At 29.0% G+C, this 13,338-nt stretch overlaps 1 protein-coding gene across 6 annotated transcripts; it reads right to left on the bottom strand.

Moving 5' to 3' along the window:
- Nucleotides 1–5,074: 5,074 nt before the first annotated feature.
- On the bottom strand, nucleotides 5,075–13,010 carry LOC123918882 (ribokinase-like). 6 transcript variants are annotated; one of them, XM_045971047.1, is made up of 13 exons: nucleotides 12,698–13,010; nucleotides 12,518–12,617; nucleotides 12,316–12,405; nucleotides 9,651–9,728; nucleotides 9,475–9,549; nucleotides 8,169–8,221; nucleotides 7,744–7,894; nucleotides 7,485–7,595; nucleotides 7,251–7,377; nucleotides 6,927–7,027; nucleotides 6,158–6,296; nucleotides 5,829–5,881; nucleotides 5,075–5,371 (listed from the first exon to the last, which is right to left on the bottom strand). In XM_045971047.1, the coding sequence occupies exons 2-13, from the start codon at nucleotides 12,560–12,562 to the stop codon at nucleotides 5,288–5,290; spliced, it is 1,107 nt and encodes a 368-aa protein (XP_045827003.1). In that variant the 5' UTR covers nucleotides 12,563–12,617; nucleotides 12,698–13,010; the 3' UTR covers nucleotides 5,075–5,287. The 6 variants fall into 6 exon arrangements, with proteins under 6 accessions (XP_045827003.1, XP_045827004.1, XP_045827005.1 ...); XM_045971048.1 differs by having other exon boundaries at nucleotides 12,518–12,605; XM_045971049.1 differs by having other exon boundaries at nucleotides 12,841–13,010.
- Between the last annotated feature and the right edge of the window lie 328 nt (nucleotides 13,011–13,338).

Raw genomic sequence — 13,338 nt, 5'->3', positions numbered from 1 at the left:
GGGGACATAATCTTTCGTGTGAATTCTACGGGACCTATGTTTTTCTTTTTTTTTTAGACTAACAACAAACAATATTCATTTATTCAAGTAAGTAGAGTACGTGTGAATCTGCACTGAATCTGAATCGGAGCAAATCTGCAAATCTGAACAAAACAAACATTGTACTACAACGGAATTAACCGGACACCGTACCAAGACGCGCACTCAAGACAAAAAAACTTTGCACTAAGACGGAATTAAAACAACATCAGACAAGAACAACAAAAGAAAACTCAAATGAAACATAAGAATGTGTGAAAAATCACTTATTTAAATAAGGCTTAAATGGAGTTTTGGTCCCCTATTTTCAATTTTTTGAAGTTTTGATCCCCCTATTTTAAAAACCAACTTTTTAGTCTCCCTATTTTAATTTTTCTTGAGTTTTGGTCCCCCACTCCATTTTATGGTCAATTTTGATGACATGTCAAGATTATTATTGACATGACATACTTGGCCAAAACAATATTCATGTCATTAAACTTTTTCTTCCATTTCAATAAATATATTTTAAATATTAAGAAAATTAAAAGAATTTATAAAAAAAATTTAAATATATTAATTAGTGATTGATATTTTTTATCCCTCTCTTTAATCATATCTTCAACGTCATCGCCATCCTTCGTCATATGTTTCTATCAACACCATCATTCACTCCATTACTATTAACCCTTCCTTCAAAATAAGTTTCATCCACAACAACAAACCCTAAAACCCAAAGAGTGGAAGATCATATTTTTAATATTGAGTTGCAGAAAATAAATGAAGAACAAACATTAATCCAGAAAACAAGATAAATACCAAATTGATGACATAAATAATGTTTTTGCCAAGTGTGCATTGTCATGTCATTAATGACCTTGACATGTCATCAAAATTGACCCTAAAATGGAGTGGGGATAAAAACTCAAGAAAAATTAAAATAGGGGGACCAAAAAGTTGGTTTTTAAAATAGAGGGATCAAAACTTCAAGAAATTTAAAATAGGGGGACAAAAACTGCATTAAAGCCTTTAAATAAAAAAAAATATATAAAACAATCAAAAAGGGGTGATTTTAGATCAAAATTGATCCAAAATCACCCCTCTTTGAAAGATGAACAAGAATAAAAAGCAAAAAGTAGGGTTTACTATGTTGTTGTTGTGGGGCGGCTATGAAAAAGCAAAAAGTGGCATATGTTTTTCCTCTTATTAATAAGATTTCATGTTCTTTAATAATTTATGTAGGATTATATATATTTATACTCATCATTTAATAAGATAACCTTTTTTTTTTATTTTTACGAGACTTATAATTTTAATCATATATTAATAAAGTTGTTTATTTTTTTTATAATTTTACGGGTTATACTAGATCAAATATTAATACAAGGACCTAATTATTTTGTTCATTTTTACGAGCCATATATTTTTTTTATTAATATATTAATAAGGTTGCTCATTCTTGACATATATTTATACTCATGCATTAACAGAAGATATAATCTTTTGTGTGATTTCTGCGGTGCCTGTGTTGTTTTTTTGAACAAACTAAAATGAATTTTATTATTAATAATGAGTCCTGATTGGCACAAGGTGTGTCAAACAAAACAACAACAATTTATATCATACACGTACGCAGGGCCTATGTTTTTACTCTTATTAATAAAATTTACATTTTTTAACTATTTTTTGTGAACTTATATTTATACTCATATATTAATATACGATAACCTGATCTTCTGCGTGGTTTATGCGGGACCTATGTTTTTTACTCATTAATACGATTAATACGTTTGTCCGTTCTTTTATAACATATACGGAACCTATAAAATACTCATACATTAATATAGAAACTTTTTTTTTGTGATTTCTACGGAGCTTATACTTTTATTTATATATTAATTAAGTTGCCTATTTTGTTTTACAATTTTACGGATTATACTCATATTTAATACGGTGACCTAATTATTTTGATGATTTTTGTGAGACCTATATTTTCACTAACATATTAACAAGGTTACCTATTTTTTAATAATTTTAAAAGGATATATTTATACTCATATATTTAATACAGGGACCTAATTTTTTGGTGGTTTTTACAAGGCCTATGTTTTTACTAATATATTAATAAGGTAACCTATTTTTCCATAATTTCTACATTATCATTTATATTCAAATATTAATACGGAGACATAAGGTTTTTTTGTGATAGTTTTACCATTGTTCTTTTTCTATTTTTTTTACCAAATATTATATCTTTCTATTTTTTTAATCTTTTAATCTACTTCCCAATAAATTACTATTTTATGTTATTAAGTGAAGTTTTCAATTTTTTACTATTTTTTTAGACCTATATTTATAATTATATATTAATACCAGATCCTAATCTTTTGTGTGATTTCTGGGGACCTATATGTTTTTTTTTTGTACATGAGGACCTATGTGTTTTACTCATATTAATAAGTTTGCTCATTCTTTTATAACATCTGCGGGACCTATATTTAAATTCATATATTAATATGAAAACTTTTTTGTTTGTGTGGTTTCTACGGGACTTATACTTTTAATTATATATTAATTAAGTTGTTTGAAACAAAAATAAAATAAAAATTAAGTTGTCTATTTTTTTTTACAATTTTTCTGGTTATACTCATATTTAATACGATGACCTAATTATTTTGATGACTGTTGCGAGACCTATCCTATATTTTCACTAACATTTTAATATGATTGCCTATTTTTTAATAATTTTTACGGGACTATATTTATACTCATATATTAATACAAGGACATAAGTTTTTTTTGTGATTTTTCAACACCTATGTTTTTACTAATATATTAATAAGGTAGCCTATTTTTTTTCTTCATAATTTCTACATTATCTATATTTATATTCCAAAATTAATACGGAGACCTAAAGTTTTTTTGTGATGGTTTTACCATTGTTCTTTTTCTATTTTTTTTACCAAATATTATATCCTTTCATCTTACCAAGTGGGGAGCGGCAACGCCGCGACACCCGTGCGGACGCACGGGTGTCCTACTAGTTAAGAAAAGGAAAAGCTATTTATCACGAATGGTTTTATCACGACGGTATCACGACAAGAAGCTTTATATTATAGATGTATTTAATTTCATCAACCCCTCATGTATGTTGACAAACGGACAAGATCTAATGGCAACAATTAATTCGTAATGCATTCGTGAATTTTTTTTTGGTGAATTATGCATTCGTGAATCTAATTTCGCTTTAAATAGCAAAACTCTTAATAAAATTATAATAAAATAAATTAAGATATTATTCAAGAAAATTATTTCTGATGGGGGCAATTCTTATCGGATATTGAGTCTTGTTTCGCTAATATATCAACCAAAAAGGTTGGCCTTTGAAAGGAATGATGAATAGAAGAAGACCGGTTAGTTAAATTGAGGAGTTTAATTGATACCCTCTTCTAGAAGATGTTTAAGGTAGGTAATCTGGACCTGAAATCTGCACGATAAGGTTGTTGGTAAGGTATGCACTGTTGGTTGGTAGATGGCGGTTGTACCCGTTGTGAAGGAGGAGGTGGTACCTGCGCACATATTTATCAATAGTGCCGAAGGTGAGGTGGTATTGCATTATTGTTTTAATTGTTTCTGGTTTGGTGTCATTTTGCAATGTCTTTTTTATATATTTTTTGCCAAATTTTAATTAAATAATGTTATAATAATTAATAAAGTTAGTTAAATGAGATACTAATGAAATTACTAATTTACTCCATCAAGTTAAAGGCAATTTGTATCAAAAGAGGAATATATAAAAAATATATGAATTTTTAAATACGACACATATTTATCAATGATACCTAAAATAACTGCAAGTCTGTACAATGTAGTAGGAATTCATATTACTACTCCGTCTATTTCCAAATTATACAAATATAGTTTTCAAACATATTATGACAAGTAATTTTACCTCACTTTAAGTAGATATAATAAGCGTCAATGCTATGAATTATAGTCTACAAATTTTATCTCATGATGTCAAATCGTCTTTATTGTACTTTAAAAATTTATAATGGGCTTAAATTATTAATTTTTTTTTTAATTTTATGTTTCGTAGGCTACGTACGTATATGAGAAATTGCTACTATTAAAATGTGATCTCTAGATGACTGGTTTTGCCACATACTAAAAAGAAATTTGCGAGGTTGAGAGAAAATTGACCTTAGTCACAACCACCATATATAGCCTCTTACTCGAACCATAATATTTATGCCTCTGAATTTATATATCATTGTTTGAACCTATAATTAGTCAAAGTTTATCCGTCACTCTGAACAAACAATACACCGCACTAAGACGAGACAACCAAAAAATGTTCCACAAGACAACAAACAAACCAACAACGCCGCACTTAGATGACAAAAACCGAAAATAATAACTCAAATATATGTCAATAACACTTATTTAAATATATGAGAAGAAAAAACGATAAAGAAGGGTGATTCCAGATAAAAAAAATTACCCAAAACAACCCCGACCTCTTCAAAGTATGAATGAAGAAGAGTTTGAGAAAATAAAAAATTAGCGTCTGCTGGGGAGAGAAGAGTGTATCATGGAAGAAATCGCTCATAATATTTTTTGAAATAGATATCTCAAATTTTGTTTTTAGTCCCTATAAGAAAAATCAATATATCTACTCATATATTAAAACAAGTGTTTATTTTTAATAATTTCTACGGGATTGTATATGTCTTTAAAATCCACAATTCACTTCTTATCTATTATATAACCATTTTAAATTTATACTCATATTCATATATTTCTACGCTGACCTATATTTATACTCATATATATTTCTATTCATATATTAATACGCATGTCTTTTTTTTTTTTTTACAAAAAAAATCTACGAGACCTATATTTCAACTCAAATTAATACACATTTTTTGTTTTTTTAAATTTCTACAAAGACTAATATTTCTTCTCATATATTAATACAAATGTCTATTTTTATAACGGGACTAATTTAATACTATACGCCGCCTAAACAATGCAATTTTATGCTAGTAATAGATTAAATAGACATAGTGTATATATCATTTCCATGTGAATGCAATTTTATGTAAAACATAAAAATAAATATACTAACCAAAATAAAAATATTAATTATGTTGCTTTACAAATTTATTACACTAAAAATCTTTGAAATTTAATTTACAACAAGAAACATAGAAAGCAATACAAGCATTTGAGCTAAATGATTAGTTATTTATAAACTGAAATATGATTAGTTAATAAAAGATGCTAAGGATGGATCAGTGCGATATGGAAGACCACTCCTAGCTCCAAGAGCTCTACATTTAGTAGCTGCCTGTAATACCACACAAGAAAGGCATATTGTTAACAAAAACATATTTATGTATCGTTTGACCTGACTTTTTTTCCTCTTATTTAGAGCTTATGTAAACAACTTATGTAATTTTTATATATTATTATAAATTTATCAAGGTAGTTTGTGATAAAATAGCTTATAAAATTACAATTTTCACTAGTGTGAACTTATAAAATAACATAAAACTTAATTTATACTGCATAAACTATTTGCATAAGCTCAAAAAAAAACTAGGTCAAACGGACCCTTAGTATGACATTGAATTTTTATTCCTAACTTTTAGTTAAATTTTCCTTAAGAAAGGTATCAAAAACAGTAAGATTAAGAGTTTAATGTTGTCCATTTATGTAACAATCTTTTGTGTGTATACTAGTATGACTATAAATCCAAATTATAACAATTTATTACTATTCTGGTTGCATCTTATGCTACTTACCACATAAGAAGCAAATGGCAACATTTTCTCTGGTGAGAAGTTGGCACAAATAGCTGCAAATAAAATAAAAGGTTTTGTTAATTTTATGATTTGTATCATCAAATCAAACAAAATATACACAAAATAGTTATTTGGTGAATTGATCAAAGTTTAGAAGATAAAAAAATAGTTTGTAAAGTGATCTCGGCCATCAATTTGAAATCAATTGGCTCACAATACTCGCTAAACAATCTTTAAATAATATTTATTATTGATGTGAGATCGGACGATCAAGATGAATAAATATGTCACGCATTTTATTGCGTGGAATATAAAAGGGGAGAACATACCATATAAAACTGCTCCGACAAATGCATCCCCAGCACCAGTTGTATCAATAAGCTCTGATGGCGGAATCTTTTCAGATGTTCCAAAATATAATCTCCCACATACAGATCCTATCCCTTCTGCTCTAAATTTTGTAACATTCTGGGAGGATTATGCAAAAAAGGATCAATCTAAGTATAATTTAACAAGAGATCATGTTTTGCAGATAATATCTACCTAAAACATGTTTACAATATTAGCTAGATCAACCAATTGTTACTTGGTTCAGTTCAGCGGTGATTGACGCTGAACTTGGTAGGGAGGACCATGGTTCGATCCCCGCAACTGCGATTGGGAGGGGCTGGAACCACTTGATGCCAGAACTGACCCCCGAACCAGATTAAACTGGTGGTAAAAACAAAAAAAATAAATTAGCTAGATCAATCAATTTGATTAAATCTAGCACCATTTGATTAGAAAGGATAAAAATAAGCCTTGTATGGTGTTATTGATGGCAATAAGTCATTGTAGCAATTCAGAGTAACCAAAATTGGGAAGGAAAGGCTACGAGCTTTGTTTGGATAAACAACTTAATTAAGTGCTTATCATATAAATGCTTATATATAAGTTATTTCTTATAAGATGTTTTGATAAGCTATCCTGCAGAGCTTATGGAAATATGATGAAAACAACTTATGAACATGTCATAAGTTGTTTCCATAACCTCACCCCAAACAGTCGATAAGTCAATCGAAACACACCATAAGTTTATAAATTGTACACGGTTATTACCGAGGCAATGCAGGTTGGCATGACAATGCTATCATCCTTTCTCACTGTTAATGATCTCATAGAGTTGTCCACGTCTGCTTCTTCTAAGTGAGAATCCTCTGCTAGAAAGTAAATTGACACTTGCATTTAATAAGGATATTAATTAAATGAAAAAGATAAATTAAAGTTACATTTATGTCCCCGTGAGCTTAGCTCAATTGGTAGGGATATTTTATTATATATGTAGGGACCGGGGTTCGATCCCCGGACACCTATTTATCCATCTTAAAAGTGGTGTTTTTAGCCACTAGATTACTTTGAACAAAAAAAAGAAGTTACATTTACCATCTGCACATTTCTCAAGCATTATGCAGCCATCTTTTCCCAAAGTTGCAATAACAAATTTAAGTCTTGGAAGCCTTAAAATAATTGAAACTAATGCTCTTGGTATAGATGATGCCTCTGTCCATGCCTATATCAAATTTGTCATAAATAGTTACTTTAGAAATTCTCCTTAAATTAACTTATGTTCTTGTTTTACATAACTAGTAATTGTACTTCATGATATGATTTACTTGCCTGAGGAAACTTTTCTGAGCATACAACATAATCAGCCAAGTTCAATAGGTCATTCAATCCTTCCCTTGGCCTTTCAGCATCAACTAAGATGGATATATTCTGGCGAAACGCCTGCAAGATCGAAATATAATTGGTTTGGTTTATCGTTCTCGCTTTAAATATCAAATACAATTAGATCTTTTGTTACTTTCAACAATGAAAACTAATAGAAGTCACAAAAAAATGAATTGATCCATGTATAGCATTATGTTATAATTACCTCTTGAGCAATGACAAGAGTAGTTGCAGGCATCCTAGCATCAAAATAGGCAACTCTAGCTCCATTCAATGCAGATAACAATTTGGGACGCGAAAGATCTTTTGGTACCAATGGAGGATATCCTTCGGTGAATATACAAGTGCGCGTCTTCCTAAATATTCAAAGTTATATGATTAATTTATACATTATATATATGTGTGCATGCTTGCATTAGTTGAGATCGATCCTCTAACCACATGCTTAAGAAATTCAATTATCCGCCGAGCATGTCACACTAGAGACAATGTTATTGGTTGTTCCTTTTAAGTACTAGTGCTTAAATTGAGTTAATCATACATTTTTGGATTGTCAATGACAAAAATTTTCATAATTATAATTGTGTATTCAATAAAAGGCCCTCAAGTGAGAAATTAGGAGGAACATACGTGTGGTTGTCAATAATAATGTAGCTAAATGGAGTAGTCCCTTCCTTTGAAACCTAGAAGAAACAAATGGAAAAGGAAACAAATCATCAATGTAAGACAACCCTAAGATTGTGGGTTCTGCTTTCCTTATATAACAAGTTAAGTTGTAAATTAGCTATTTCAAGCACACGTACTCTAAGCGATTATTGAAATTAATTTTTTTTTACACATTTATTTATATTAACTTAAAATGGATGCTAAGAATTGTACCAAAAAAATGCATGTAAATTATTTTTAATAAAAAAAAAAGTACGGATCATCAACATATGAAACTCTCTTTAATAATTTTATTGGAGATGCTCTAAGTGAAGTAAAATGCAAATAAAAATGCTAATTTCATGGTTCATGGAATGATCTTAAATAAACTCTTTCAAACACCTCCAACTAACTTACCCAAAAAAAAAAGCGACCAAATATAAAAGAGTGTATACACATACACATACAAAAGATTCTATTTTAAAATCTTCAGTTAGGTCTTTTTTTATTTTATTTTAATACCATCCTTAATTTTTTATCTCCTATTTTTCATATTAAAAACTTCCTCCTATCCCAGCGTACCTCGGTTGTTAGGGACATCACACTTTATATGCGGAGCTGGAGTTCGAACTATGGACATTCCATTTATTCACCTTAAGGGTGAAATTTTGATCGGTAAACTATTTGACAAAAAAAATATCGTGCTACATCATGTACATTTGATATGTTTGATATTGTACACATGTTGGAACCCACAATTTTCTACTTCTCAACATTTATTGTGTATTTTTTTTCTTTCTTTGGTTTACAATGAGCTAAAGATTGAACCCATGATCTTTAGTATTATACCCAAACTCTTCACCACTAGACCAAACCTAGTGGTTTATTGTGTGTTCTTTAAAACAACAAAATGTCCTCTTATATTTGTTTCTATATAATAAGGAGGGTCTAGATTTCACTTTTTCCTATAGTTTCTATGGAGAGAATCCATCGCCTTTAATTGTTTGTGACATAAATTTGTAAAACCACAACAATAATACGATCATATAATTCTTATTTTTTTCAAAAGTATAATTTATGATGTTAATATAATATTAAATTGTTTATATAATTGATATAAAAAAAAATTAGGTATGATCATATATATTATAGTAACTTTGAAAATTGAAACATTTTTTATGATATAAAAACCTATTAATTAAATAGTATAAATGTGCTAAAGTCTCACATACCTTTAGACTTTACAAAATAAAATTGAGACACTTTTTGGCATGTACACACACATACGTACCACAAAAGAAGAAGTGTCTACACCCTCAGCTTCTAGCTCCTCCATCAAAGCCCTACCTTGAGGGTCATTGGCAACCTAGTCATCATTACGAATTGCATATTCATTAGAAAATTAGCCCCAACCATAAAGTTGTTGAAATGTATTATATTAGAAATTAAGCCAAACAAAATAAATACCTTAGAAATTATCCTAGGCTTTAAGCCCAAACGAGCAGCACAAGTCAAAGCATTTCCGGTATTTCCACCACCTTGTATCTATTGAGAACCAAGTATTGCAAACACACATTCATTAGGAAATTGTTGGTTTGAATTTTGATCTTAAAAATATAGAGAAATCCAATTCAAAGTCATTTGACAAAAATACATAAAAATATAGAGAAATCCAATTCAAAGTCATTTGACAAAAGTACATAAAAATATAGAGAAATCCAATACAAAGTCATTTGACAAAAATACAAATTGGTATGGGTCAATTAAACATCAGAAAATTCTACATGCCTTAGTGCATGTTTGCTTATGTTTTAAGAGTTACTAGCTTTTATAAAATTCACTGTCAATTTAAATATGCACTTGGAATATTTTTAATGGATGTTTTTTTGTAAGTCCTTGTCACAAAAAAGTGTCCTTGAAGAGTTATATCATTGAATACAATTTCCGGTAATTCTTAAGTGTTGTATGATTAGAACAAAAACTAAATGAGTTCTTTAAAGTGAGGTAAAAAGATGAAGCTCACTTTAACTTATTTTTTTGGTTAGACGAAAAGATAAATATTATTGAAACTCACGCATACAATTCCAAATTCGAATTTGAGTGAATGATTTAATCTAATAAATTTGACATTATCAATTAAATTAAGCAATATAGAATGCACAATTAGAGATACCCTTGCCGGATAGGACAAAATGACACGCAAAATAGAGTTGCAATTTTTAAAAATTTAGCCCAACAACAGCAATTAAAAAATAATTAGTCCCATAATCTGAACCAAACAAAAGCTAGGTCCACTTTGACTACAATTACATCATTTTAATTTTAAATATGTGACAACAAACTTTTTACTCTATTTTAATGCTAAACGGAAAAAGAAAAGAAAAAAAAACACATTAACATTTATTGGGATAGATTAACTCCTTAAATGAATCTTAGTTACTTCGAAAAATTAATCTCTGCAGTTGCGCACGGAGAATACCTTTGGTTTAAAAAAAATTAAATAGTAAATATTTTTAGGAATGCTTAACATAAGTATTTTCTTAAAGAAATACTCCCTTCATCCTAAAATAAATGACATATTTTTTACTTTGGCTACTATTTATATTATCTTTTTGACTTTATTTTTCTACTAATATGTATATGCAAATATTAGCATATGAGATGTTTGATTTGTCTCAAAGAATATTTTCAAAATATATACTCCCTCCGGCCTTAATTATAAGCAAATATCACTTTTTAAATAAATTGAATAACCAATGTATCTAAAAAGTGATATTTGCTTATAATTAAGGCCCGGAGCAGTAATTTTTATAATTTTTAATAAATAGATAATTTAATATATTAATGATTAAAGTTGTGTATTGACAAACGTGAAGGTGGTCAACTAGGTCATTTATTTTGGGACGGAGGGAGTAGTCGAAGTTGTGTATTGACAAACGTGAAGGTGGTCAACTATGTTATTTTTAATAAATAGATAATTTAATGGGTTTTGTTAATATGTGCATAGAGGGCACATGTTAAGGTATCTTAATATAGAAATTTAACATTTAATAATACAAAAAATTTAAGGCTTGAAAAGTTAAAATGCACAAATTCTAAAACATAATTTTTATTTTTGATTCCTTAACATATGTCATATGTGCACATAACATTCTCCTAATTTAATATATTAATGATTAAAGTTGTGTATTGACAAACATGACGGTGGTCAATCGATTCATTTATTTTGGGACGGATGAAGTAGTTGAAGTGGGGTTTTTGTGTCAAATTAAAAAATGGTTTTTTTTTTGAGGCAGGGAGGGATTTGTTAAAGATATAAAGAGTTAGCCTCTCAAAACATCCATGGACCCACAAAAGTAATGAATGACTCTCATGAAGATTTCAATTATTCTCTCTAATCCTATATATAAGAAATATTTTAGTTTTTAGATTCATTGTAGAATTTAAGTATTTAAACTATATTATTGTCTAAATACATCAAATTTCATAATGAATCTAAAAAGTGACATGTTTCTTATATATAAGATCGGAGGGAGTATTAATTTGTTACCTTAGCTATTCGCAAATTGTACAGTTGCAAAATGATGAGATGAGAAGTTCTCTTTTAATTTAATTAACGTCTGGATAGAGGCTATGCATCACTTGAAGTGTTGCCTGGTTTCAAAGTTAGCAATTATACTATAACGAATACAAATTTTACAAAATTTACAGTTATATTGAAATTCATAAAAAATTTGATAAAAATTGAAAATTATTTATATGTCGGTGAGACCCATCAAAATTAATTATAGTCAATAAAAAAACATAAACGATTAATTTTGATGGACTCGTTTATATCATTTTGATTGGCTCAATTGAAAACCTCAAATCCTAAAGCATGTCATCATTAGATAAAGGAAAACTCGGTTTAATATATCAATGATTTCAATATTAACGATTCCAATAAACGTGATAGTCTCTCTTTGAGACTTGGCGGAAGGAGTGCAAATTATTATTATAAGTCAAACACTTATAAGAGTAATTTTTAAAAATTGACAAATTTTTGGACTGAGTTCATTAATTTTTATAAGGGACTTGATTGTAATAATAAAAAAATTAATAAAAACACAAGAAAAAGTAAAGTAGAAAGAACCTTGAATTGAGTGGTTCTGTTCTTGGTGTCTGGTTTTGGAAACGATTCAACTGTTGCTAAAAGATCAACGCCAACCCCACCAAATCCAACCTGTAAGTAAAACCAACCAACCAAACAATTTCATTCATTCATTCAATTCCAATGAAAAAAAACACAAACACAGTAGTATAGTAAAAAACAACAAGAAGAAGAAGACACTCACAATGACAGGATTTTCAGGTAGAGGAAGAACAGAATCCGAAGACATTAAGGTAACTATTTCAGTGTATGTTCTACTTTTGTTTATGTTGCTGTCAGGGAAACTGAAAAATTGTAAGCAATTATATGATTTCAATATTGATTGATGTATATATAATATATAAAACCAACAAACCAAACCAACCTGAATATTGTATATTATTTGGACGAAAAAATCAATAAAAGAAGAAGAAGAAGAAACTTGTTAATTTCTACTATGTATGTCATTGGTCAATGGCTATAGGCTATTTTATGAAGGAGTCATTTGGTATGAAATAATTGACTGACTTGTGAAAATTGCCCGTTTGATACGCGGAAGGAAGGATGGAACAAACACTTTGTCTGAACTCTGAATCCAATATAGTTTCGTGTTATTCGCTTCAGATTTGATTTGACTCAACACATCACCTCCGTGTCTGTGTTATTAATAATGGTGGAGTTTAGATCCGTTCCATTTTCTTATTCTCCATTTTACTCTAGTATCTTTATGGATGAATGACACATGACAATTAAAAATTCAATGGGTGAGATTAATTCTGAACTAACAGCACAGACTAATCCTTTGAGTCTTATGGGACCCAAATAAATGCACAGACTACACCATTAGGAAGTGTAGGATTGTTTTCTTTTTATGTTTTGGAATTATTGTATTATAACTTATTCTAATTTGTATTGACTTTTTGTGAGGTGTTACCCAACAAATAACCGGTCTAATTTTTTTTTAGCTATGTGCATGAATGAAATGGGTCTCACCATAAATTTCTATTTTTTAAAAAAATGTTATAA

Source organism: Trifolium pratense, linkage group LG3 (genome assembly GCF_020283565.1).
Source record: "Trifolium pratense cultivar HEN17-A07 linkage group LG3, ARS_RC_1.1, whole genome shotgun sequence".
Taxonomy (NCBI): Eukaryota; Viridiplantae; Streptophyta; class Magnoliopsida; order Fabales; family Fabaceae; genus Trifolium; species Trifolium pratense.
Note: the sequence above shows the minus strand (reverse complement) of the source record. Positions and strands in the feature narration are given on the sequence as shown.

What these genes read in the sequence shown, in the direction of transcription:
- LOC123918882 (XM_045971047.1), bottom strand. Translation starts at nt 12,562, where the DNA reads ATGTCTTCGGATTCTGTTCTTCCTCTACCTGAAAATCCTGTCATT. An exon ending in TACCTGAAAATCCTGTCATT is followed by an intron (nt 12,406 to 12,517) that starts GTGAGTGTCTTC and finishes TTTTACTTACAG; the next exon opens with GTTGGATTTGGTGGGGTTGG. An exon ending in GCTTGAGAAATGTGCAGATG is followed by an intron (nt 7,028 to 7,250) that starts GTAAATGTAACT and finishes TTTACTTTCTAG; the next exon opens with CAGAGGATTCTCACTTAGAA.